This window comes from Chamaea fasciata, unplaced genomic scaffold (genome assembly GCF_029207755.1).
Source record: "Chamaea fasciata isolate MVZ Bird 193981 ecotype frontalis unplaced genomic scaffold, bChaFas1.0.hap1 SCAF_1, whole genome shotgun sequence".
NCBI lineage: Eukaryota > Metazoa > Chordata > Aves > Passeriformes > Sylviidae > Chamaea > Chamaea fasciata.
Genome location: NW_027094086.1, coordinates 966,478 through 991,435, shown reverse-complemented (window position 1 = coordinate 991,435; position 24,958 = coordinate 966,478). Strand labels below are relative to the sequence as shown.

Sequence of the window (24,958 nt, the reverse complement as noted above, 5' to 3'; positions counted from 1 at the left end):
ACACTGTGGTGGTGGCACTGGGTGACACTGTGGTGGTGGCACTGGGGTGACAGGGGTGGTGGCACTGGGGTGACACTGTGGTGGTGGCACTGGGTGACACTGTGGTGGTGGCACTGGGGTGACAGGAGTGGTGGCACTGGGATGACACTGTGGTGGTGGCACTGGGTGACAGGAGTGGTGGCGCTGGGGTGACACTGTGGTGGTGTCGCTGGGTGACGGGTGGTGGCGCTGGTGGGTGGTGGCACTGTGTGGCACTGGGGTGACAGGGGTGGTGTCACTGAGGTGACACTGGGGTGACAAGGGTGGTGGCACTGGGCTGGTGGCACTGGGCTGGTGGCAGTGAGGTGACGCTGATGACACTGGGGTGGTGGCACTGTGTGACACGGGTGGTGGCACTAGGGTGACAAGGGCGGTGGCACTGGGGTGGTGGCACCGGCGACAGGTTTGTCACGGCGGCCAGAGGTGACACTTTGGGGTCCCTTTGGTGACATTTGGGGTCCCCGAGGTGACATTTGGGGTGGACGGGGGCATGACAAGCCCACCCCAATTCTTACTGGTCCATACTGGTCTATACTGGTGTGTACTGGTCCACACTGCTTCATACTGGTTCATACCGGTTTATACTGGTTTATACTGGTCCACACTGGTTTATACTGATCCATACTGGTTTATACTGGTTTATACCGGTTCTTACTGGTCCATGCCGGTCTGTACTGGTTTATACTGGTCCCATACTGACCCACACTTGTCTGTACTGGTTTACACTGGTTTATATTGGTCCATACTGGTCTATACTGGTTCATGCTGGTTTATACCAGTCCATACTGGTTTATACTGGTTCTTACTGGTCCATACTGGTCCATACTGGTCCATTCTGGTTTATACTGGTTCTTACTGGTCCATACTGGTCCAATACTGGTCCATACTGGTTTATACTGGTCCCATGCCAGTCCATTCTGGTCCATACTGACCCCATACTGGTCCATACCGGTTTATACTGGTCCCATACCGGTCCATATTAACCCCATACTGGTTTATACCAGTCCATACTGGTTTATACTGGTTCTTACTGGTCCATACTGGTCCAATACTGGTTTATACTGGTCCCAAACCAGTCCATTCTGGTCCATACTGACCCCATACTGGTCCATACCGGTTTATACTGGTCCCATACCGGTCCATATTAACCCCATACTGGTTTATACTGGTCCACACTGGTGGCCCCGAGCGCGCCCCCCCGCGGGCGCTCCCGCCCCAAGCCCCGCCCCTCAAGCCCCGCCCCATCCGCTCCCATCTCCCATTGGCCCACTCCCCAGTGACGTCACCAATCCCCCGCCCCCTCCCCCCGGCACCGTCCCCGACGTCCCCGCCCCCAACCCCGACTCCCGCCCTCCCATTGGCCGCCTCCCCCTTCGCTCCTCCCTCCCCGCCCTCCCATTGGCCGCCCCCCTTTCTCCCGCCCCGCCTTTCCCGGGTTGTGATTGGCCGCACCCCCTCTGAAGGGGAAGGGGGGGGGGGGGAGAAAGCCACCCAAGATGGCGGCGGGGTGAGGCGGCGGCGATGGCGGCGATGTCCGGGCCGGAGGAGCGCGATGGCGGCGGCGGCGGCGGCGGCGGCCCCGCCGCTCCCTCCGCTCCTTCCGCGGCCCCTCCCGGCCCCGCGGCCTCCGCTTCGCTCGGTGAAAGCGGCGGAGCGGAAGAAGCGGCGGCGGCGCTGCTGCTGGAGGCGGGCGCCGATGCCGACGCGCCGCCCAAGAAGCGGCTGAGGGCGGCCGGGGGGGGCGGCGGCGGCGGCGGCGGCGGCGGCGGCGGCGGCGGCGGCGCCGAGGGGGCGGCGGGCAGCGGGAAGCTGGAGGAGCGGCTGCACTCCGTGCTCTGCTGCACCGTGTGCCTCGACCTGCCCAAGGCCTCCGTCTATCAGGTGCCGGGGCGGCTTCGGGGACACCTTCGGGGACACCTTCGGGGACACCTTCGGGGACACCTTCGGGGACAAGGCGTGAGGGGGATGAGGGCGGCGCCACCCCCTCCCCCCCCCTCCCCTCTGGGGACAGTCGGTGGGACCCTTCGCGGGGGGTTTTGTCACCTCAGGGACGGCAAAAGTGTCCCGGGGTGTTCCTGGGTTGGTGTGGGCGGTTAAATGTCATCTCGGGGTCACCAAAAGTGTCCCGGAGGGTCCCTTGTGTCCTCCTGGGCTACCGAAGTCCTCTCAGGGCCAGCGGTGTCACCTCAGGGCCACCAAACTTCTGCCAGGGGCCACCAAAGTCCCCTCAGGGTGTCCCTGTCCCCTCATGGGGCCACCAAAGTCCCCTCAGGGTGTCCCTGTCCCTTCATGGGCCACCAAAGTCCCCTCAGGGCCACCAAAGTCCCCTCAGGGTGTCCCTGTCCCTTCATGGGCCACCAAAGTCCCCTCAGGGCCACCAAAGTCCCCTCAGGGTGTCCCTTGTCCCCTCATGGGGCCACCAAACCCCTGCCAGGGGCCACCAGTGTCCCCTTGTCACCTCAGGGCCACCGAAAGTGTCCCAGAGTGTCCCGGTCCCTTCATGGGCCACCAAATCCTCCCCCCCGCCCCCCCGGGGCCACCACATGTCCCTTTGTCACCTCATGGGCCACCAAACCCCTGCCAGGGGCCACCAAAACCACTCCAGAGTGTCCCTGTCCCCTCACGGGCCACCAAAGTCCTCCATGGGCCACCAATGTCCCCTCAGGGCCACCAAAACCATCCAGGGGCCACCAAAACCCATCTGAGGTCGCCAAATGTCCCTTTGTCACCTCATGGGCCACCAACCCCCTGCCAGGGGCCACCAAAACCCCTCAGGGTGTCTCTGTCCCTTCATGGGCCACTGAAGTCCCCCAGGGGCCACCAGTGTCCCCTCAGAGCCACCAAAGTGTCCTCAGGGCCACCAAAACCCCCCAGAGGGTCCCTGTCCCCTCCTGGGCCACCAAACTCCTCCTCAGGGCCACCAATGTCCCCTCAGAGTGTCCCTGTTCTCTCAGGGGCCACCAAACCCCCCCCAGGGTCACCAAAACCATCCCAGGGTGTCCCTGTCCCCTCCTGGGCCACCAACCCCCTGCCAGGGGCCACCAAACCCCCTCAGGGTGTCCCTGTCCCCTCACGGGCCACCAAAGTCCTCCATGGGCCACCAATGTCCCCTCAGGGCCACCAAAACCATCCAGGGGCCACCAAAACCCATCTGAGGCTGCCAAATGTCCCTTTGTCACCTCATGGGCCACCAAACCCCTGCCAGGGGCCACCAAAACCCCTCAGGGTGTCCCTGTCCCCTCATGGGCCACCAAAGTCCTCCATGGGCCACCAATGTCCCCTCAGGGCCGCCAAAACCATCCAGGAGCCACCAAAACCCATCTGAGGCCGCCAAATGTCCCTTTGTCACCTCATGGGCCACCAAACCCCTCAGGGTGTCCCTGTCTGCTCCTGGGCCACCAAACTCCCCCTCAGGGCCACCAAAACCATCCCAGAGTGTCCTTGTCCCCTCAGGGGCCACCAAACGTCCCCTCAGGGCCACCAAACCCCTGCCAGGGGCCACCAGCGTCCCCTCAGGGCCACCAATGTCCCCTCAGGGTGTCCCTGTCCCCTCAGGGGCCACCAGTGTCCCCCGCAGGGCCACCGAATGTCCCTTTGTCACCTCAGGGGCCACCAAATGTCACCTCATGGATTGATTGATTGATTGATTGATTGATTAACCAGCCCAGGGATTGATCGATTAGTGCTGGGATTGATTAGTTAGTGCTGGGATTGATTAAAGCTGGGATTAGTTAATCCAGGGATTGATTAATTAATGATGGCATTGATTAATTAATGCTGGGATTGATTGATTGATTGGTTTGTGCCGGTATTGATTGATTGCTTCGTGCTGGGATTGATTGATTCGCCCTGGGATTGATTGGTTAGTGCTGGGATTGGTTGATTAGCCCTGGGATTGATTAAAACTGGGATTAGTTAATCCAGGGATTGATTGATTGATTAATGCTGGGATTGATTGATTAGTGCTGGGATTGATTGATTGATTAGTGCTGGATTGATTGATTAGCCCTGGGAGTGATTAAAACTGGCATTAGTTAACCCAGGGATTGATTAATTAGTGTTGAGATTGATTAATTAGTGCTGGGAGTGTTTTATTTATTAATTAGTGCTGGGATTGATTGATTAATTAACCCGGGGATTGATTGATTAGTGCTGGGATTGATTAATTAGTCTGGGATTGATTAAAACTGGGATGCGTTAAATCAGGGATTGATTGATTAATGCTGGGATTGATTAACCCAGGGATTGATTAATTGATGCTGGGATTGATTGATTCATGCTGGAATTAATACTGGGATTGATTGATTAGTGCTGGGATTGATTAACCCAGGGATTGATTAACCCAGCGGTTGATTAATTGACTGATTGATTGATTGATTAGTGCTGGGATTGGTTGATTGATTGATTAGCACTGGGATTGATTAATTAGCCCTGGGGTAGATTGGTACTGGGATTAGTTAATCCAGGAATTGATCGATTAGTGCTGGGATTGATTGATTAGTGCTGGGATTGATTAATGCTGGGATTGATTGATTAGTGCTGGGAGTGATTAAAACTGGGATTAATTAATCCAGGGATTGATTGATTAACCCCGGGATTGATTGATTGATTGATTAATGCTGAGATTAGTTAATCCAGGGATGGATTAATTAGGGCTGGGATTAGTTGATGCCGGGATTAGTTAATCAGGAGATTGATTAATTAGTGCTGGGATTAATTAACCCGGGGATTGATTAATTAGTGCTGAGATTGATTAAAGCTGGGATTGACTAATCCCGGGATGGGATCCAGTGGATTGATTGATTAAGGCTGGGATTGTTTAATTAGTGCTGGGATTGATTAATTAAGCCTGGGCAAGATTAGAGATGGGATTAGTTAATTCAGGAATTGATTAATTAAGTAATTAATTTGGGGATTTATTAAAGCTGGGATCAATTAATCCCGGGATGGGATCCAGTGGATCGATGGATTGATTAATTAAGCCAGGGATGGATTAATTACTGCTGGGATTGATTAAAGCGGGGATTAATTAATCCCTGAGGGTATCCAATGAATTGATTAATTAATCCAGGAATCGATTAATTATTTCTGGGATCTCTTAAACCTGGGATTAATTAAACCTGGGATTAATTAATCCCAGGATGAGATTCAGCCCAGAAGTTAATTAAAGCTGGAATTAATGAGTTCCAGAATTAATTAATGCCTGGATTGGATCCCATTCTGGCGTTAATTAAACCCAGTTTTAATTAAATCCCGAGATTAACTAAATCCTGGGATTAATTAAATCCTAAATTTAATTGCATCCAATTAAATCCCAGGTTTAATTAAATCCTGGATTTACTTAATCCCCAGTTTTAATCCCATCCTGGAATTAATTAATCCCTGGTTCCCTCCCACCCGGGGATTAATTAATCAATCAATTAAAGCTGGAATTTAATTAACTCCAGGGATTAATTAATTCTAGGCGAGGATTTAATCCAGGATTTAGTTAAACCCGGGATCAAAATTGGGATTAATTAATTAAATCCCAGGCCGGATTTAGGATCGGGATTAATTAATTTTGGGATCTCATTAAATCTGGGATTAATTAATTAGTCCCGGGATTAATTAGTCCTGGGATGGGCTCCTACGATTGCATTAATTGATTAATTAATCCAGGGATTGATTAATAATTTCTGGGGTTTAATTAAAACTGGGATTAATTAATCCCGGGATTTAATTAACGATGGGATTAATCAATCCTGGAATTTAATGACATCTGGGAGTAATTAATTCCAGTAAAGGATGGAATCCAGAATTTAATTACATGCGGGGATTAATTAAATCTGGGATTGATTAATTAATTCCAGGATGCGATTAATTAAACCTGGAATTAATTTAATCTGGGATTGATTAAAGCTGAGATTTAATTAAATCTGGGAATAATTAATCCCACTTTAGCATGAAATCCTGGGATTAAGTAAACCTGGAATTAATTGAAGCTGGGATTAATTAATTCTGGTATTGGATTTAATCCTGGGATTAAGTAAACCTGGAATTAATTGAATCTGGAATTAATTAATCCCAGTTTTCGGTCACATCCTGGATTTTGATGAACTCTGGGAGTTAATTAGGGCTAATTAACGCTGCCGTTAATGAATTTGGGCTCCGGGGCGGCTCCTTTCCCTTTTCCCGACAATTCCCAGCTGGGATTTGCCCAATTTTTTTCAGGAATTCCCGACTTTTTTTTCAGAATTCCCAAATTTTTTTTTAGGATTTTCCAGTTTTTTTACGGCATTCCCTATTTTTTGTTTTGAAATTCCCAAATTTTTTTTAGGAATTCCCAAATTTTTTTAGGAATCTCTAAATTTTTTTTGGAATTCCCAAATTTTTTTTTGAATTTCTAAATTTTTTTTGGAATTCCCAAAAATTTTTTTTTTAATTCCCAATTTTTTTCAGGAATTCCAAATTTTTTTTAATTTCCCGGATTTTTTCAGGAATTCCCAATTTTTTATAAGGAATTCCCAACTTTTTTGCAGAATTCCCAACTTTTTTTTCAGAATTCCCAAATTTTTTCTTTTTTGGGATTCCTAATTTTTTTTCAGAATTCCCAAATTTTTTTTCAGGATTTTCCAAATTTTTTAAAGGAATTCCCAAATTTTTTTTTCCCCAATTCCCAGATTTTTTTCAGGAATTCCCAATTTTTTTTAGGAATTCCCAGAATTTTTTTTGGAATTCCCCAATTTTTTTTTCCTGGAATTCCCCCCCCCCCCCTTTTTTTTTTCAGGAATTCCCAATTTTTTTTTCAGGAATTCCCAAATTTTTTTTAGGAATTCCCAGATTTTTTTTTCGGAATTCTCCCATTTTTTTTTCCTGGAATTCCCCCCCCTTTTTTTTTTTTCCTGGAATTCCCTTTTTTTTTCAGGAATTCCCCTTTTTTTTTTTTCAGGAATTCCCAATTTTTTTTTCAGGAATTCCCAAATTTTTTTTAGGAATTCCCAGATTTTTTTAGGATTTTTTTTCTTGCAATTCCCATCCGTTTCTCAGGATTTCCGTCCATTTTTGGGGATTCGTTTCGATTTTTTGGGAATTTCGTTCGATTTTGGGGGAATTTCCCTCAACCTTTTGGGAATTTTTCTCCTTTTCCATGGAATTCCCTTCGATCTTTTGGGGGATTTCTCCCAATTTTTTGGGAATTCCCATTTTTTTCCCCCCCTTGGAATTCTCCTCAATTTGTTGGGATTTTTCTCAAATATTTTTGGGATTCCCATTTTTTTTTCTTGGAATTCTCCTTCATTCCCTTGGAACGTCCCTTCAAGTTTTTGGAATTCCTCTCAATTCCGTCGGATTCCTCTCGATTCTTTTGGAATTTCTTCTGATTTTTTGGGAATTTCTCCCATTTTTTGGGGGGAGGGGAATTCCCATCTTTTCTCTTGGAGTTCGCCAGAATTTCTTGGAATTCTCCGCAATTTTTTTGGAATTTCTATTCGGTATTTTGGGAATTCCTTTGGATTTTTTTGGAATTTCCATCAATTTCCGTGGAATTCTCTCTGATTTCTTGGGATTTCTCCTCAATTTTTGGGATTCCCATCTTTTTCCTTGGAATTCTCATCATTTTCCCAGGATTCCTCTCAATTTTTTTGGGGGGGGAATTTATTTTGATTTTTTTGGGAATTTCTTTCGATTTCTGAGAATTCCTTGGAATTCTCAATTTATTGGGATTTTTCCCCAATTTCTTTGGGAATTCTCCTCAATTTCTTTGGGAATTTCTTTCAATGTTTTTGGAATTTCTTGAGGGTTTTTTTTTTTAATTTCTTTGAATTTTGGGGGGAATTTCTTCCAGTGTTTTAAAACTCTTTTTGATTTTTTGGGAATTTCTTTCGTTTTTGGGGGAATTTCTTTCAATTTCTTTGGAATTTCCTTCAATTTTTGGGGGGAATTTCCTTCATTTAAAAAAATATTTTGATTTTTTTGGAATTTCTTTTTTTTTTTTGGAATTTCTTTAATTTTTAAAAAAATTTCTTTGAATTTTTTTGGGAATTTCTGCCGATTTTTTAAAAATCTATTTTGATTTTTTGGGGAATTTCTTTCAATTTCCTTGGATTTTTTTGGGAATTTCTTTCATTTTTTTCTTGGAATTCTTCTGAAATTCTTGGAATTTTTCTCAATTTCTCAAAATTCCCTTTTTTATTATTTTATTTTCCCTCCATTTTTCCTCGTTCCCAACTTTATTCTTTGGGAATTTCCGTTGGGAAAAGCCGGACCCTGCCCGAGAGCCACCAAAATTTTCCTGGAATTTTCAGGAATTTGGGAAATGTTGGGGATTTGGGGGAATTTTCTCTCAAAATTTCAATGGAATTTCCGTGGATTTGGGGGTAAGAAAAAGGTCGGGAAGAAGAAATATTAATAAAATATTAATAAAATAAAATAGAATTTAAAAAATAATTTTAGAAAAGAGAATTAAAAGGTGGAAAAAATGGGAAAAAAAGGTGGTAAAAGGGGAAAAAAGGTGGAAAAATGAGAATAAAAGGAGAAAAAAATGATAAAAAGAAGGAAAAAATCAGAATTAAATTAAAGGGAAAAATGGGAGTAAATATGGAATATTAGGAATTAATAATAGGGAAAAATATTAATAAATAAAATGGGAAAAGGTGGAAAAATGGTGGAAAAATGAGAATAAAAAGAGGAGAAAATGATAAAAAAGAAGGAAAAAATCAGAATTAAATGGAAAATGGGAATAAATAGAAAATATTAGGCATTAATAATAGGAAAAATATTAATAAATCAGGTGAGAAAAGGAGGAAAATGAGGTGGAGAAATGAGAATAAATAAGATGGAAAATGGGAATAAATGAGGAATATTTGGGATTAATAATAGGGAATATATTAATAATTAGGACAATCATAAATTAAGTGGAAAAATCATCGTAATTAGGTGGGAAAATGAGACTAAATTAGGAATATTAAGGATTAATAACAGGGGAAAATGTTAATAAATGAAGTGGGAAAAGCAGGAAAAAAAGACAAAAAGATGAAGATAGAAGGAGAAAAAATGGTAAAAAAGAAGAAAAAATCAGAATTAAATGAAATGGGAAAATGGGAATAAATGAGGAATATTAGGAATTAATAACAGGGAAAAATATTAATAAATAAAATGGGAAAAGGAGGAAAAAATTGTGGAAAAAAATGAGAATAAAAAGAGGAAAAAATGATAAAAAAGAAGGAAAAAATCAGAATTAAATGGAAAAATGGGAGTAAATATGGAATATTAGGAATTAATAACAGGGAAAAATATTAATAAGGTGGGAAAAGGAGGAAAAAATGGTGGAAAATGAGGATAGAAGGAGAAAAAACCAAGAAGGAAAAATCATAATGAATGGAATGGAAAAAATCATAATTATTAGGTGGAAAAATAATGATAAATTAGGAATATTAAGGATTAATAATAGGGAAAAATAAAGGGGCAAAATGGGGGAAAAGTGCAAAAATGGGAAAAGGAGAATGGCAATGTTAGGGCGGGAAAATAGGGAAAAATGAGAATAAATGGGGAATTTTTGGGATAAATAATAGGGGGAAAATATTAATTAATGGGGGAGGAAAACGAGGATAAAAGGAGGGAAAAAATGATCAAAAAAAAAGGAGAAAAGTCTAATGAGTCAAAGGGAAAAATGGGGATAAATAGGGAATATTAGGGAAAAAAAACAGGGAAAAATATTAATAAATAAGGGAGGAAAAGATCTAAAAGTGAGATTTAAAGAAATGGGAAAATGCGAATAAGTGGGGAATATTAGGGATAAATAACGGGAGAAATATTAATGAGTGAGGGAGGGAAATGAGGGGAAAAAATGGAGAAACGGAAATGAAAAGAGGAAAAAAAAGCGAAAAAGAAGAAAAAAAACCCCAGAAAAATCGCAGAAAGAAGAGAAATAAAGGAAAAAATAAATAATAATAATCAATAAAATAATTAATAATTATGTAAATTAAATAATAATTGGAAAAGTGGAAAAGTGAGGATAAAAGGAGGGGAAAAAAGGTAAAACGAAGGAGAAAAATCGGAATTGAATTAAATGGAAAAATGGGAATAAATAGGGAATATTAGGAATAAATAACGGGGGAAAATATTAATGAGGGAGGGAGGGAAATGAGGGGAAAAAATGGAGAAACGGAAATGAAAAGAGGGAAAAAAAGCGAAAAAGAAGAAAAAAAAAACCAGAAAAATCGCAGAAAGAAGAGAAATAAAGGAAAAATAAATAATAATAATCAATAGAATAATTAATAATTATGTGAATTAAATAATAATTGAAAAAGTGAGGATAAAAGGAGGAAAAAAAGGTAAAATGAAGGAGAAAAATCGGAATTGAATTAAATGGAAAAATGGGAATAAATAGGGAATATTAGGAATAAATAACGGGGGAAAATATTAATGAGTGAGGGAGGGAAATGAGGGAAAAAAATGGGGAAACGAAAATGAAAAGAGGAAAGAAAAAGCGAAAAAGAAGAAAAAAAAACCCCGAAAAATCGCAGAAAGAAGAGAAATAAAGGAAAAAATAAATAATAATAATCAATAAAATAATTAATAATTATGTAAATTAAATAATAATTGAAAAAGTGAGGATAAAAGGAGGGGAAAAAAAGGTAAAATGAAGGAGAAAAATCGGAATTGAATTAAATGGAAAAATGGGAATAAATAGGGAATATTAGGAATAAATAACGGGAAAAATATTAATAAATAAAGGGGGAAGAGGGAGGGGGAAATAGGAGAGATGAGAATTAATCGGGTGGGGAAAAAATAATAATAAAAGGAGGAATATTAGGGATAAATACCGGGGCAATACGTTAATCAACGAAGTGGGGGGAGAGGGAGGAGGCGAAGGTGGGGAAATGAGAATAAATAAGGAATTTTCGGGGCAAAAACTGGGAAAACATTAATAAACGAGCGGGAAAAATATTAATAGACGAAATCGGGAGCGTTGCAATAATTAAGTGGGGAGAAAAAAAAAACGTGGCGGGTAAGGAATACGAGGGGTTAAAAAATCGGGAATAAAAGTTGGGAATGTTTAGGGGGCGGGGAATTGCGGTTGGAAAGATGGGGGAGTGGGGGAGAAAGAAGGCGGGAAAACGAGGGGGGAAGTTGGATTTATTAAGGATTAATAATGGGGGGAGGTATTAATAAATAAAAGGGGGGAAAAGGTGGGGAAAGGGGGATAAATGGGAAAATGGGAGTGGGGGTATTCGAGGTAAAAAAACGGGAAAAATGGGAATAAATTGGGAATATTAGTGATGAATAACGGGGGGAAATATTAATAAATGAGGGTGGGGGGGTGGGAAAAGGGGAATTAAATGAGGAAAAACCCCCAAAATAAGGGAAATTTATAATTAATGGAAGAAAAAAATCAGAATAAATGAGATTTTATTTTATTTTATTTTATTTTATCTAATTTTACTTTATTTTATTTTATCTAATTTTATTTTATTTTATTTTATTTTTACTTTATTTTATTTTATTTTACTTTATTTTATTTTATTTTTACTTTATTTTATTTTATTTTTAGTTTATTTTTACTTTATTTTATTTTTACTTTATTTTATTTTATTTTACTTTATTTTATTTTTTTATTTTATTTTACTTTATTTTTTTATTTTATTTTACTTTATTTTATTTTATTTTATTTTATTTTAATTCTATTTTATTTTATTTTATTTTATTGTCTTCCCAGTGGCGCCCGCTGCTGTGGAAACAACGGGAATAAAAAAATGTGGGAAAATGGCAATAAAAGGAGGGAAAAATGATAAAAAATACAGAAAAAATTCTTAAAAAAACCCAAAAAATCCCAATAAATTTTATTTTTATTTGATTTTCTTCCAGTGCACCAACGGGCACCTGATGTGCGCCGGCTGCTTCATCCCCCTGGGGAAAAACGGGAATAAAAATGGTCCAAAAAAGAGAATAAAACGCGGAAAAAAACTTAAAAATACGGAAAAAATCCTAAAAAAAATCCCAATAAATTTTATTTTTATTTGATTTTCTTCCAGTGCACCAACGGGCACCTGATGTGCGCCGGCTGCTTCATCCCCCTGGGGAAAAACGGGAATAAAAATGGTCCAAAAAAGAGAATAAAACGCAGAAAAAACCCTCAAAAATACGGAAAAAATCCTAAAAAATCCTAATAAATTTTATTTTTATTTGATTTTCTTCCAGTGCACCAACGGGCACCTGATGTGCGCCGGCTGCTTCATCCCCCTGGGGAAAAACGGGAATAAAAATGGTCCAAAAAAGAGAATAAAACGCGGAAAAAAACTTAAAAAATACGGAAAAAATCCTAAAAAATCCCAATAAATTTTATTTTTATTTGATTTTCTTCCAGTGCACCAACGGGCACCTGATGTGCGCCGGCTGCTTCATCCCCCTGGGGAAAAACGGGAATAAAAATGGTCCAAAAAAGACAATAAAATGCAGAAAAAACCTCAAAAAATACGGAAAAAATCCTAAAAAATCCCAATAAATTTTATTTTTATTTGATTTTGTTCCAGTGCACCAACGGGCACCTGATGTGCGCCGGCTGCTTCATCCCCCTGGGGAAAAACGGGAATAAAAATGGTCCAAAAAAGACAATAAAATGCAGAAAAAACCTCAAAAAATACGGAAAAAATCCTAAAAAACCCCAATAAATTTTATTTTTATTTGATTTTTTTCCAGTGCACCAACGGGCACCTGATGTGCGCCGGCTGCTTCATCCACCTCTTGGCCGACTCGCGGCTGAAGGAGGAGCAGGCGACGTGCCCCAACTGCCGCTGCGAGATCTCCAAGAGCCTGTGCTGCCGCAACCTGGCCGTGGAGAAGGCGGTGAGCGAGCTGCCCGCCGAGTGCGGCTTCTGCGCCCGCCAGTTCCCCCGCTCCCTGCTCGACAGGCACCAGAAGGACGAGTGCCAGGACAGGTCAGAGGCTGCTTTGGCAGTTTTGGGGAGTTTTGGGGGGAATTTGGGGGATTTTTTGGGAATTTTTTGGGAATTTTTTGCGATTTTCTGTGATTTTTTTGCGGCGATTTTAGGTGGGGTTTTGCGCCTAAAAGTTCTCCCGATCTCTTCTCGAGAGGCACCAGAAGGACGAGTAGCAGGACAAGTGAGGAGGTTTTTTGGGAAATTTTTGGGAATTTTTTGGAATTTTTTGGATTTTTTGTGATTTTTTTGCGATTTTCTGTGATTTTTTGGGGCGATTTTTGGTGGTTTCACGTCGGGTTTTGCGCCTAAAAATTCTCCCGATCGCTTCTTGAGAAGCACCACCAGAAGGACGAGTAGCAGGACAAGTGAGGAGCTTTTTTGGGATTTTTGGGGAGTTTTTTGGGAATTTTGGGGATTTTTTGGGAATTTTTTGCGATTTTTTTGCGATTTTCTGTGATTTTTTGGGGCGATTTTAGGTGGATTTTTGCGCCAAGTTTTGCGCCTAAAAGTTCTCCCGATCTCTTCTCGAGAGGCACCAGAAGGACGAGTAGCAGGACAAGTGAGGAGCTTTTTGGGAATTTTGGGGATTTTTTTTGGAATTTTTTGGATTTTTTGGGATTTTTTTGATTTTTTGGGGTTTTTTTTGCGATTTTCTGTGATTTTTTTGGGGCGATTTTAGGTGGTTTCGCGTCGGGTTTTGCACCTAAAAGTTCTCCCGATCTCTGCTTGAGAAGCACCACCAGAAGGACGAGTAGCAGGACAAGTGAGGAGGTTTTTTGGGAATTTTTTGGGAATTTGGGAATTTTTGGGGATTTTTTTGGAATTTTTTGGATTTTTTGTGATTTTTTTGCGATTTTCTGTGATTTTTTGGGGCGATTTTTGGTGGTTTCACGTCGGGTTTTGCGCCTAAAAATTCTCCCGATCGCTTCTTGAGAAGCACCACCAGAAGGACGAGTAGCAGGACAAGTGAGGAGCTTTTTTGGGATTTTTGGGGAGTTTTTTGGGAATTTTGGGGATTTTTTGGGAATTTTTTGCGATTTTTTTGCGATTTTCTGTGATTTTTTGCGGCGATTTTAGGTGGATTTTTGCGCCAAGTTTTGCGCCTAAAAGTTCTCCCGATCTCTTCTCGAGAGGCACCAGAAGGACGAGTAGCAGGACAAGTGAGGAGCTTTTTGGGAATTTTGGGGATTTTTTTTGGAATTTTTTGGATTTTTTGGGATTTTTTTGATTTTTTGGGGTTTTTTTTGCGATTTTCTGTGATTTTTTGGGGCGATTTTAGGTGGTTTCGCGTCGGGTTTTGCACCTAAAAGTTCTCCCGATCTCTGCTTGAGAAGCACCACCAGAAGGACGAGTAGCAGGACAAGTGAGGAGGTTTTTTGGGAATTTTTTGGGAATTTTGGGAATTTTTGGGGATTTTTTTGGAATTTTTTGGATTTTTTGTGATTTTTTTGCGATTTTCTGTGATTTTTTGGGGCGATTTTTGGTGGTTTCGCGTCGGGTTTTGCGCCTAAAAGTTCTCCCGATCGCTTCTTGAGAAGCACCACCAGAAGGACGAGTAGCAGGACAAGTGAGGAGGTTTTTTGGGGAATTTTTTGGGAATTTTGGGGATTTTTTGGGAATTTTTTGGATTTTTTGTGACTTTTTTTGCAATTTTCTGTGATTTTTTGGGGTGATTTTTGGTGGTTTTGGTTCAGGTTTTGCACCTAAAAGTTCTCCTGATCACTTCTGGAGAGGCAGCAGAAGGACAAGTAGCAGGACAAGTGAGGAGCTTCTTTGGGAATTTTGGGGATTTTTTGGGAATTTTTTGGGAATTTTTTGCGATTTTTTTGCGATTTTCTGTGATTTTTTGCGGCGATTTTAGGTGGTTTTTGCGCCAAGTTTTGCGCCAAGTTTTGCGCCTAAAAAGTTCTCCCGATCTCTTCTCGAGAGGCACCAGAAGGACGAGTAGCAGGACAAGTGAGGAGCTTTTTGGGGAATTTTTTGGGAATTTTGGGGGATTTTTTTGGGAATTTTTTGGATTTTTTGTGATTTTTTTTTTTGCGATTTTCTGTGATTTTTTGGGGGGATTTTAGGTGGTTTTTGCGCCAAGTTTTGGGCCTAAAAGTTCTCCCGATCTCTTCTTGAGAGGCGCCTGAAGGATGAGTGCCAGGACAGGTGAGGGAGGTTTTTGGGCAGTTTTTGGCATTTTTTTCAGGATTTTTTGGGAATTTTTTGGATTTTTTTGGGAATTTTTTGGGATTTTTTGGTGGTTTCGCGTTGGGTTTTGCGCCAAAGAAGTTTTCCCGATCCTCCTGGAGTGGCGTCGGAAAGAGGAGTGCCAGGACAGGTCAGGGCTGGGAATGGTCCTGGATGGGTTTTCTTGGAATTTTTTGAGGACTTTTGGGGATTTCTTGGAATTTTTTGGGAATTTTGGACGGTTTTTGGTGGTTCCGGGTGGGTTTTGTGCCTAAAAATTCCTGAGGTTTTTCCTGGAGCGGTGTCGTCAGGACCAGGGGAGGGTCGGGATCCAGCCTGAGGGAATTTGGGATGATTTGTGGGAATTCTGGATGATTTTAGAGGAATTCCGGATGTTTTTGGTGGAGTTCTGAATGATTTTGGGGAATTCTGGCTGGTTTTTTTGGGAATTCCAGAGGGATTTTTTTGGGAATTGTCGCTGGTTTCTGTCGGGAATTCCGGTGCTTTGGAAGAGTTTGGGGATGGTTCCAATCCTGGCAGAGAATCCCAGATTTTCCTCATCCATCCATCCCAAATTTCCCTCTCTGCTTTTCCATGTTTTTCCCACATTTTCCCTCTTGATTTTCCCTCTTTCTCCCAATATTTCCACTCGGATCTTCCACGTTTTTCCTGAATTTTTCTCCCAGATTTTGCCATTTCTCTTCCAGGTTTTGCCATTTCTCTCCCAAATTTCCCTCCCTGCTTTTCCATTCCCTCCGAAATTTCCCGCTCCCATTTTCCCTCCCAATTTCTCCTCAACCCCAGCCCCAAAAACACCCCAAAAAACACCCTAAAAACACCCAAAAACACCCAAAAAACCACCGAAAAAACCCCAAAAAACGCCAAAAAACGCCAAAAAAACCCAAAATTTCCTTTTTTCCGCCCAGGGTGACCCAATGCAAGTACAAGCGGATCGGCTGCCCCTGGCAGGGCCCCTTCCACGAGCTGTGTGTGCAAAAACCCCCAAAAACACCCAAAAAACACCCTAAAAACACCCAAAAAACCACCGAAAAAAACCCAGAAAATGCCAAAAACGCCAAAAAACCCCAAAATTTCATTTTTTGCGCCCAGGGTGACCCAATGCAAGTACAAGCGGATCGGCTGCCCCTGGCAGGGCCCCTTCCACGAGCTGTGTGTGCACAAACCCCCAAAACACCCTAAAAACACCCAAAAAACACCCAGAAAACACCCAAAAAACACCCAAAAACACCCAAAAAAACGCCAAAAAATGCCAAAAACGCCAAAATTTCATTTTTTCCGCCCAGGGTGACCCAATGCAAGTCCAAGCGGATCGGCTGCCCCTGGCAGGGCCCCTTCCACGAGCTGTGTGTGCACAAACCCCCAAAACACCCTAAAAACACCCAAAAAACACCCGAAAAACACCCAAAAAACACCCAAAAACACCCAAAAAAACGCCAAAAAATGCCAAAAACGCCAAAATTTCATTTTTTCCGCCCAGGGTGACCCAATGCAAGTCCAAGCGGATCGGCTGCCCCTGGCAGGGCCCCTTCCACGAGCTGTGCGTGCACAAACCCCCAAAACACCCGAAAAACACCCAAAAAACACCCGAAAAACACCCAAAAAACACCCAAAAAACCACCGAAAAAAACCCAAAAAACGCCAAAAACCCCAAAATTTCATTTTTTCCGCCCAGGGTGACCCAATGCAAGTCCAAGCGGATCGGCTGCCCCTGGCAGGGCCCCTTCCACCAGCTGTGTGTGCAAAAACACCCAAAAACACCCGAAAAACACCCAAAAAACACCCAAAAAACCACCGAAAAAACCCCAAAAAACACCAAAAAACCCCAAAAATCGCCAAAAATGCCAAAATTTTCCTTTTTTCCGCCCAGGGTGACCCAATGCAAGTACAAGCGGATCGGCTGCCCCTGGCAGGGCCCCTTCCACGAGCTGTGCGTGCAAAAACCCCCAAAACACCCTAAAAACACCGAAAGAACACCCAAAAAACCACCGAAAAAAACCCCAAAAAACGCCAAAACCGCCAAATTTTCCTTTTTTCCGCCCAGGGTGACCCAATGCAAGTCCAAGCGGATCGGCTGCCCCTGGCAGGGCCCCTTCCACGAGCTGTGTGTGCAAAAACCCCCAAAACACCCGAAAAACGCCCAAAAAAACACCCAAAAAACCACCGAAAAAACCCCAAAAAACGCCAAAAAACGCCAAAAAACGTCAAAAAACCCCAAAATTTCCTTTTTTGCGCCCAGGGTGACCCAATGCAAGTCCAAGCGGATCGGCTGCCCCTGGCAGGGCCCCTTCCACCAGCTGTGCGTGCACAAACCCCCAAAACACCCGAAAAACACCCAAAAAACACCCAAAAAACCACCGAAAAAACCCCAAAAAACCCCAAAAAACGCCCAAAAATGTCAAAAAAACCCAAAATTTTCCTTTTTTCCGCCCAGGGTGACCCAATGCAAGTACAAGCGGATCGGCTGCCCCTGGCAGGGCCCCTTCCACGAGCTGTGCGTGCACAAACCCCCAAAACACCCGAAAAACACCCAAAAAACACCCGAAAAACACCCAAAAAAACGCCAAAAAACGCCAAAAAACGCCAAAAACGCCAAAATTTCATTTTTTGCTCTCAGGGTGACCCAATGCAAGTCCAAGCGGATCGGCTGCCCCTGGCAGGGCCCCTTCCACGAGCTGTGCGTGCACAAACCCCCAAAACACCCTAAAAACGCCCAAAAAACACCCAAAAAACACCCAAAAAACCACCGAAAAAAACCCAAAAAACGCCAAAAACCCCAAAATTTCCTTTTTTCCGCCCAGGGTGACCCAATGCAAGTACAAGCGGATCGGCTGCCCCTGGCAGGGCCCCTTCCACGAGCTGTGCGTGCACAAACCCCCAAAACACCCAAAAAACACCCAAAAAACACCCTAAAACACCCAAAAAACACCCAAAAAAACCCAAAAAACGCCAAAAAACGCCAAAAACCCCCAAATTTTCCTTTTTTCCGCCCAGGGTGACCCAATGCAAGTACAAGCGGATCGGCTGCCCCTGGCAGGGCCCCTTCCACGAGCTGTGCGTGCACAAACCCCCAAAACACCCAAAAACACCCTAAAAACACCCAAAAAACCACCGAAAAAACCCAAAAAAAACGCCAAAAAACGTCAAAAAACGTCAAAAAAACCCAAAATTTCCTTTTTTGCGCCCAGGGTGACCCAATGCAAGTCCAAGCGGATCGGCTGCCCCTGGCAGGGCCCCTTCCACGAGCTGTGCGTGCACAAACCCCCAAAACACCCCGAAAAACACCCAAAAAACACCCAAAAAACCACCGAAAAAACCCCAAAAAACACCCAAAAATGTCAAAAAAACCCAAAATTTTCCTTTTTTGCGCCCAGGGTGACCCAATGCAAGTACAAGCGGATCGGCTGCCCCTGGCAGGGCCCCTTCCACGAGCTGTGCGTGCACGAGGCCGAGTGCAGCCACCCGACGAAGACGGGCAACGAGCTCATGGAGATCCTGGACGAGATGGACCAGAGCCGCAAGAAGGAGATGCAGCTCTACAACAGCATCTTCAGCCTGCTCAGCTTCGAGAAGATCGGCTACACGGGTACGGGGCCGGGGGAACCGGCGGGTTTCGGCAAAATTCCCGAAGGGTCCCGGGAATTCCCCCCCTCCCCCCACGAAGGATTTCTGCTTTCCCCAGGTTTTTGGAAGGATTTGTTTTTTCGGCGTTTTCCGAAGGGTTTTCGAAGGTTTGCCAAAGGGGGTTTTTTTTGGCGTTGTCCAAGGTTTTTATGAAGGTTTTCCGAGAGGGTTTTTTGGGGGTTTTTCCCAAGGTTTTCCCAAGGTTTTTTTCGGGATTTTCCCCTGGTTTTTATGAAGGTTTTCCCAGAGTTTTTTGGGCGTTTTCCAAAGGTTTTCCAAAGATTTTTTCCAGCGTTTTCCAAGGTTTTTATGAAGGTTCTGCCAGAGTTTTTAGGGGTTTTCCAAAGGTTTTCCCAAGGTTTTTCCAAAGATTTTTTTTGGTGTTTTTCAAGGTTTTTATGAAGGTTTTCCAAGAGGGTTTTTTGGGGGTTTTTCCCAAGGTTTTCCCAAGGTTTTTTTTGGGATTTTCCCATGGTTTTTATGAAGGTTCTTCCAGAGTTTTTTGGGGGTTTTCCAAAGGTTTTCCCAAGGTTTTTCCAAAGATTTTTTTTGGTGTTTTCCAAGGTTTTTATGAAGGTTTTCCAAGAGGGTTTTTTGGGGGTTTTCCAAAGATTTTTTTCAGGGTTTTCCAAGGGTTTTATGAAGGTTTTTCCAGAGTTTTTTGGGGGTTTTCCAAAGGTTTTTCCCAAGGTTTTTCCAAAGATTTTTTCGGGGTTTTCCAAGGTTTTTACGAAGGTTCTCCCAGAGTTTTTTGGGCGTTTTCCCCAAGGTTTTTCCCAAGGTTTTTCAGGAGTTTTCTGAAGGTTTTCCAAAGGGTTTTCTGGGATTTTCCTGAAGGTTTCTTCAGCCTGCTCAGCTTCGAGAAAATTGGGGAACACAGGTGGGGGAAAAATCAGGGAATTTTGGGGGATTTCCAGGAATTTCTGGGAATTTCTGAGTGCCGGGATCGATGCTGACCATCTTCTTGGTTGATACTCCCCGATTGTTGTTTTTTTGAAGGTTTTTCCAAAGGTTTCCCGGGGTTTTCCAGCGGTTTTCCAGGGTTTTCCAACATTTTTCCGGGGGTTTTCCGAAAGGTTTCGGAAGGTTTTCCTAAGGTTTGCCACAGTTTCCTGAAGGTTTTTTGGGGTTTTCTCGAAGTTTTCTGGGATTTTCCGAAGGTTTTGTTTTTCAGCCTGCTCGGCTTCGAGAAGATCCGATACGCAGGTATGGAGGAAAGCGTGGAATTCCCAAAAATTCCCAAAAATTCCCAAAAATTCCCCCCCCCAAAAAAATTTCTGCTTTCCCGAGGTTTTAGGGAGGATTTTTGGGATTTTCCGAAGATTTTTTCCAGGGTTTTCCGAAGGTTTTCCACAGTTTCCTGAGGGGTTTTCCGAGGATTTTTGTTCAGGGTTTTTCTGAAGGTTTTCCAAAGGGTTTTCTGGGATTTTTCCTTCAGCAAACTGGGGACACAGGGAGGGGGAAAACCGGGAATTTTTGGGAATTTCTGGGAATTTCTGGCGTTTTCTGAGTGCCGGGATCGATTCTCAGCGGATTCCCGACGTGGCGATTGGCTGATACTTCCGGTTTTCCAAAGTTTTTTTTTTTTTTTGGGTTTTCCAAAGGTTTTCCCAAAGGCTTTTAGGGATTTTCCCAAGTTTTTCTTCGGCGGTTTTCCAAAGGTTTTCCGCAGTTCTCTCAGTGTTTTGGGGGGGGGAGTTTTTCCAAAGGTTTTTGAAGGTTTTCCTGAGGGTTTTCCAAAGGTTTTCCAAAGGTTTTCCAAAGGTTTTCCGGGATTTTCCAGAGGTTTTTTTGGGGGGAGTTTTCCAGGGTTTTCCCAATGGGTTTTTTTGGGGATTTTCCAAATGTTTTTTCAGGGTTTTCCCAAGATTTCCGAGGGTTTTCCATTGTTTTCTGTAGTTTTTCCGGGGTTTTCCAAAGGTTTCCCGAGGTTTTACGAAGATTTTTTTGAGGTTTTTCCAAAGGTTTTTTTGAGGTTTTCCCAGGGTTTTCCAGGGTTTTTCCAAAGATTTTTTTGGGGTTTCCTCACATTTTCCAAAGGTTTTCCAAGGATTTCTGAGGGTTTCCTGAAGTTTTCCAAGAAAAAAACTCGGAAAAAACTTGAAAAAAGTTTCTCCAAAGGGTTTTTTGGGGGATTTTCCGAGGATTTTCTGAAGGTTTTCGGGAGTTTTCCAAAGGTTTTCCGGGGTTTTCTCAAGATTTTCCAAAGATATTTTGGGGTTTTCCAAAGGTTTTCCACAGTTTTCTGAATGTTCGGGGGTTTTTCCAAAGGTTTCCCAATGTTTTTCAAAGGTTTTCCGAGGTTTTCCGAGATTTTTCCAGGGTTTTCCGAAGGTTTTTTGGGATTTTCCAAGCGTTTTTTGAGGTTTCCTGAAGGTTTTTTGGCGTTTTCCAGAGTTTTTTGGGCGGGTTTTCCAAAGGTTTTCCAAAGGTTTTCCAAAGGTTTTCCAAAGGCTTTTTGGGGTTTTCCAGAGTTTTTTGGGTGGTTTTCCAAAGCTTTTCCAGGGTTTTTCAAAGGTTTTCCAAAGGTTTTGTTTGGGGTTTTCCAAAGGTTTTCCAATGGTTTTCCAAAGGTTTTCCAGGGTTTTCCAAAGGTTTTCCAAAGGTTTTGTTTGGGGTTTTCCAAAGGTTTTCCAAAGGTTTTCCAAAGGTTTTCCAGGGTTTTCCAAAGGTTTTCCAATGGTTTTTTGGGGTTTTCCAGAGTTTTTTGGGTGGTTTTCCAAAGGTTTTCCAATGGTTTTCCAAAGGTTTTCCTGGGTTTTCCAAGGGTTTTCCAAAGGTTTTGTTTGGGGTTTTCCAAAGGTTTTCCAAAGGTTTTCCAAAGCTTTTCCAGGGTTTTCCAAAGGTTTTCCAAAGGCTTTTTGGGGTTTTCCAGAGTTTTTTGGGTGGTTTTCCAAAGGTTTTCCAATGGTTTTCCAAAGGTTTTCCTGGGTTTTCCAAAGGTTTTCCAAAGGTTTTGTTTGGGGTTTTCCAAAGGTTTTCCAAAGGTTTTCCAAAGGTTTTCCAGGGTTTTCCAAAGGTTTTCCAATGGTTTTTTGGGGTTTTCCAGAGTGTTTTGGGGGGGTTTTCCAAAGGTTTTCCAGGATTTTCCAAAGGTTTTCCAGAGTGTTTTGGGGGGGTTTTCCAAAGGTTTTCCAGGATTTTCCGAAGGTTTTCCAGGGTTTTCCAAAGGTTTCTTTCAGCCTGCGTAGCTTCGAGGGGATCGGGTCCACAGGTGTGGGGGAGAATCAGTGAATTGTGGGAAATTTCTGGGAATTCCTGGGAATTTCTGGGAATTCCTGGGAATTTCTGAAGATGTTCCAAGGTTTTCCAAAGGGTTTTCTGACATTTTCCAAAGGATTTTGGGGGTTTCCCAAAGGTTTCCCGAAGGTTATCCGATGGTTTCTGAAAGTTTCCCGGAGTTTTTTCAAGATTTTTCCTGGGTTTTCCAGAATTTTCCGAAGGTTATCCATTGTTTTCCAAAGGTTTTCCAGGGTTTTCCAAGAGTTTCCCGGGGTTTCCCAAAGGTTTTCCCAAGGTTTTTTTGGATTTTCTGGGATTTTTCCGAAGGTTTTTTTTATCAGCCTGCTCAGTTTTGAGCAGATCGGCAACACCGGTATGAGGGGGAAAACACGGAATTCTGGGAATTCCCAAAAAATTTCTGGGAATTTCTGAGTGCCGCGATCGATCCGCATTGGAATCCGGGCGGGGCTTTGGTTTTCCAGCACCACCAAACTGGAGATTCCCGGAAGTTTGGGATTTGTTTCCTCGACATTCCTGATTTCCTGAAGGTTTTCCAAAGGTTTTCCGGGATTTTCCAAAGGTTTTCCGGGGTTTTCCAAAGGTTTTCCACAGTTTCCTGAAGGTGTTTTGGGATTTTCCAGGGTTTTCCAAAGGTTTTTCGAGGATTTTCCAAAGTTTTCCAAAGGATTTTTTGGGTTTTCCGAAGGTTTTCTGGGATTTTCCAAAGGTTTTCCAGGATTTTCCCGAAGTTTTGCACCGTTTTCCAAAGGTTTCCTGACGGGTTTTCCATTGGTTTCCGAAGATTTTCCGGGCTTTCCCAAAGATTTTCCAAAGCTTTTTAGGGGTTTTCCAATATTTTTTCCAGGGTTTTCCGAAGGTTTTCCAAGGGTTTTCCAAGAGTTTTCCCGAGGTTTTCCCTGGTTTCGCGGTTGGACAAGAGGACGGAATTTGGGATGGGGCAATGAGGAAAGGCTGCTGGGAATTTTGGGAATTTGCTCGGATAATTGGGAATCCTTTCGGGGATCCCGGAAGAAATCCAGGATTTTTGTAGGATAACAGTGAATTCTTGTAGGATCCGATGAGAATTCCAGGAATTTTTGTAGGATCCTGGGGAATCCTTTTAGGATTCCGTGATAATTTGGGGAATTTTATGGGAGCCTGGTGAATCCTACTGGGATCTGATGAGGAATTTGGGAATTTTGTAGGATAACGATGAATCCTTTTGGGATCTGAGGAGAATTCCAGGAATTTTGTAGGATAACGGTGACTTCTATTGGGATCTGATGAGAATTTCGGGAATATTGTAGGATTCTGGTGAATCCTGATAGGATCCATTGAGAATTCCAAGAATTTTGTAGGATAACGATGAATCCTTTTGGGATCCGGTGAAAATTCCAGGACTTTTGTAGGATCCTGGTGACTCCTATTGGGATGTGATGAAAATTCTGGGAATTTTACAGGATTCTGGTGAACCCTCTTCGGATCCATTGATAATTCCAAGAATTCTGTAGGATAACAGTGAACCCTATTTGGATCCATTGATAATTCCGGGAATTTTGTAGGAGAACGGTGAACCCTGTTAAGATCCGTTGATAATTTTGGGAATTTTGTAGGATAACGATGAATCCATTTGGGATCTGATGAAAATTCCAAGAATTCTGTAGGATAACGGCGAATCCTCTTAGGATCCGGTGATAATTCCCAGAATCCCGTAGGATAACGGCGAATCCTCTTAGGATCTGCTGTTAATTCCCAGAATCCCGTAGGATAACGGCGAATCCTCTTAGGATCCGGTGATAATTCCCAGAATCCCGTAGGATAACGGCGAATCCTCTTAGGATCTGCTGTTAATTCCCAGAATCCCGTAGGATAACGGCGAATCCTCTTAGGATCCGGTGATAATTCCCAGAATCCGGTAGGATAATGGCGAATCCTCTTAGGATCCGGTGATAATTCCCAGAATTCTGTAGGATAACGGCGAATCCTCTTAGGATCTGCTGTTAATTCCCAGAATTCCGTAGGATAACGGCGAATCCTCTTAGGATCTGCTGTTAATTCCCAGAATCCCGTAGGATAACGGTGAATCCTCTTAGGATCTGCTGTTAATTCCCAGAATTCCGTAGGATAACGGCGAATCCTCTTAGGATCCGGTGATAATTCCGGGAACTTCGCGGGGGATAACGGCGAACCCTATCGGTCTCCGGCGAAAATTCCGGGGATTTCTTCGGCCGGAAAACCCCGCGACCGCTTTCACCCCGACCTTTCTCTCCCCCCTCCCTTCCCCCAGAGGTCCAGTTCCGCCCGTACCGCACCGACGACTTCATCACGCGCCTGTACTACGAGACGCCGCGCCTGACCGTGCTCAACCAGACGTGGGTGCTGAAGGCGCGCGTCAACGACTCCGAGCGCAACCCCAACCTCTCCTGCAAGCGCACGCTGAGCTTCCAGCTGATCCTCAAGAGCAAAGTCAACTCGCCCATGGAGTGCTCCTTCCTCCTCCTGGAGGGGCCCTACGACGACGTCAAGATCAACCCCGTCATCTACCACTTCGTCTTCAGCAACGAGAGCAACGAGACCGACTACATGGCGCTGCCCATCGTCGACTCGGTGGAGTGCAACAAACTGCTGGCGGCCAAGAACATCAACCTGCGGCTTTTTATATTCCAGATCCAAAAATAAAAAAAAAAAAAAAAACCCGACAGGAAAAAACGAAACAAAACAAACAAAAAAAAAAAAAAACGGACCTTGGAGGGGGGTTTTTTTCCCTGGTTTTTGGTGGGGGTGGGGAGGGGGGATGAAGTTTTAGCGGCGGCGGTGGGCGGGTGGCGAGGGTGGGGTTGGAAGCGAATAAAAAGCTGGAAAAGGAAAAAAAAAAAAAAAAAGGCCGCGGTTGGGAAAGCGTCGGCAGCGGATTGAAAGTCGTCGAAAAGTGGGATTGAAAGCGTCGAAAATGGCGAAGATGG

The 24,958-nt window shown here is 43.4% G+C and overlaps 1 protein-coding gene across 1 annotated transcript; it reads left to right on the top strand.

The window, feature by feature from the left end:
- The first annotated feature begins 1,526 nt into the window (after positions 1-1,526).
- Positions 1,527-24,754, top strand: ZFTRAF1 (zinc finger TRAF-type containing 1). The gene is made up of 4 exons (XM_066207332.1): positions 1,527-1,920; positions 12,715-12,953; positions 18,524-18,735; positions 24,283-24,754. Exons 1-4 carry the CDS (start codon positions 1,561-1,563, stop codon positions 24,672-24,674), a joined length of 1,203 nt encoding a protein of 400 aa, XP_066063429.1. The 5' UTR covers positions 1,527-1,560; the 3' UTR covers positions 24,675-24,754.
- Positions 24,755-24,958: the final 204 nt, after the last annotated feature.

Excerpts from the sequence above, each read along its gene's own strand:
- ZFTRAF1 (XM_066207332.1), top strand. The coding sequence starts at position 1,561 with ATGGCGGCGATGTCCGGGCCGGAGGAGCGCGATGGCGGCGGCGGCGGC. Across the intron at positions 12,954-18,523 it reads AAGGACGAGTGCCAGGACAG|GGTGACCCAATGCAAGTACA; the intron begins GTCAGAGGCTGC and ends TTTTGCGCCCAG. Across the intron at positions 18,736-24,282 it reads CGAGAAGATCGGCTACACGG|AGGTCCAGTTCCGCCCGTAC; the intron begins GTACGGGGCCGG and ends CCCTTCCCCCAG.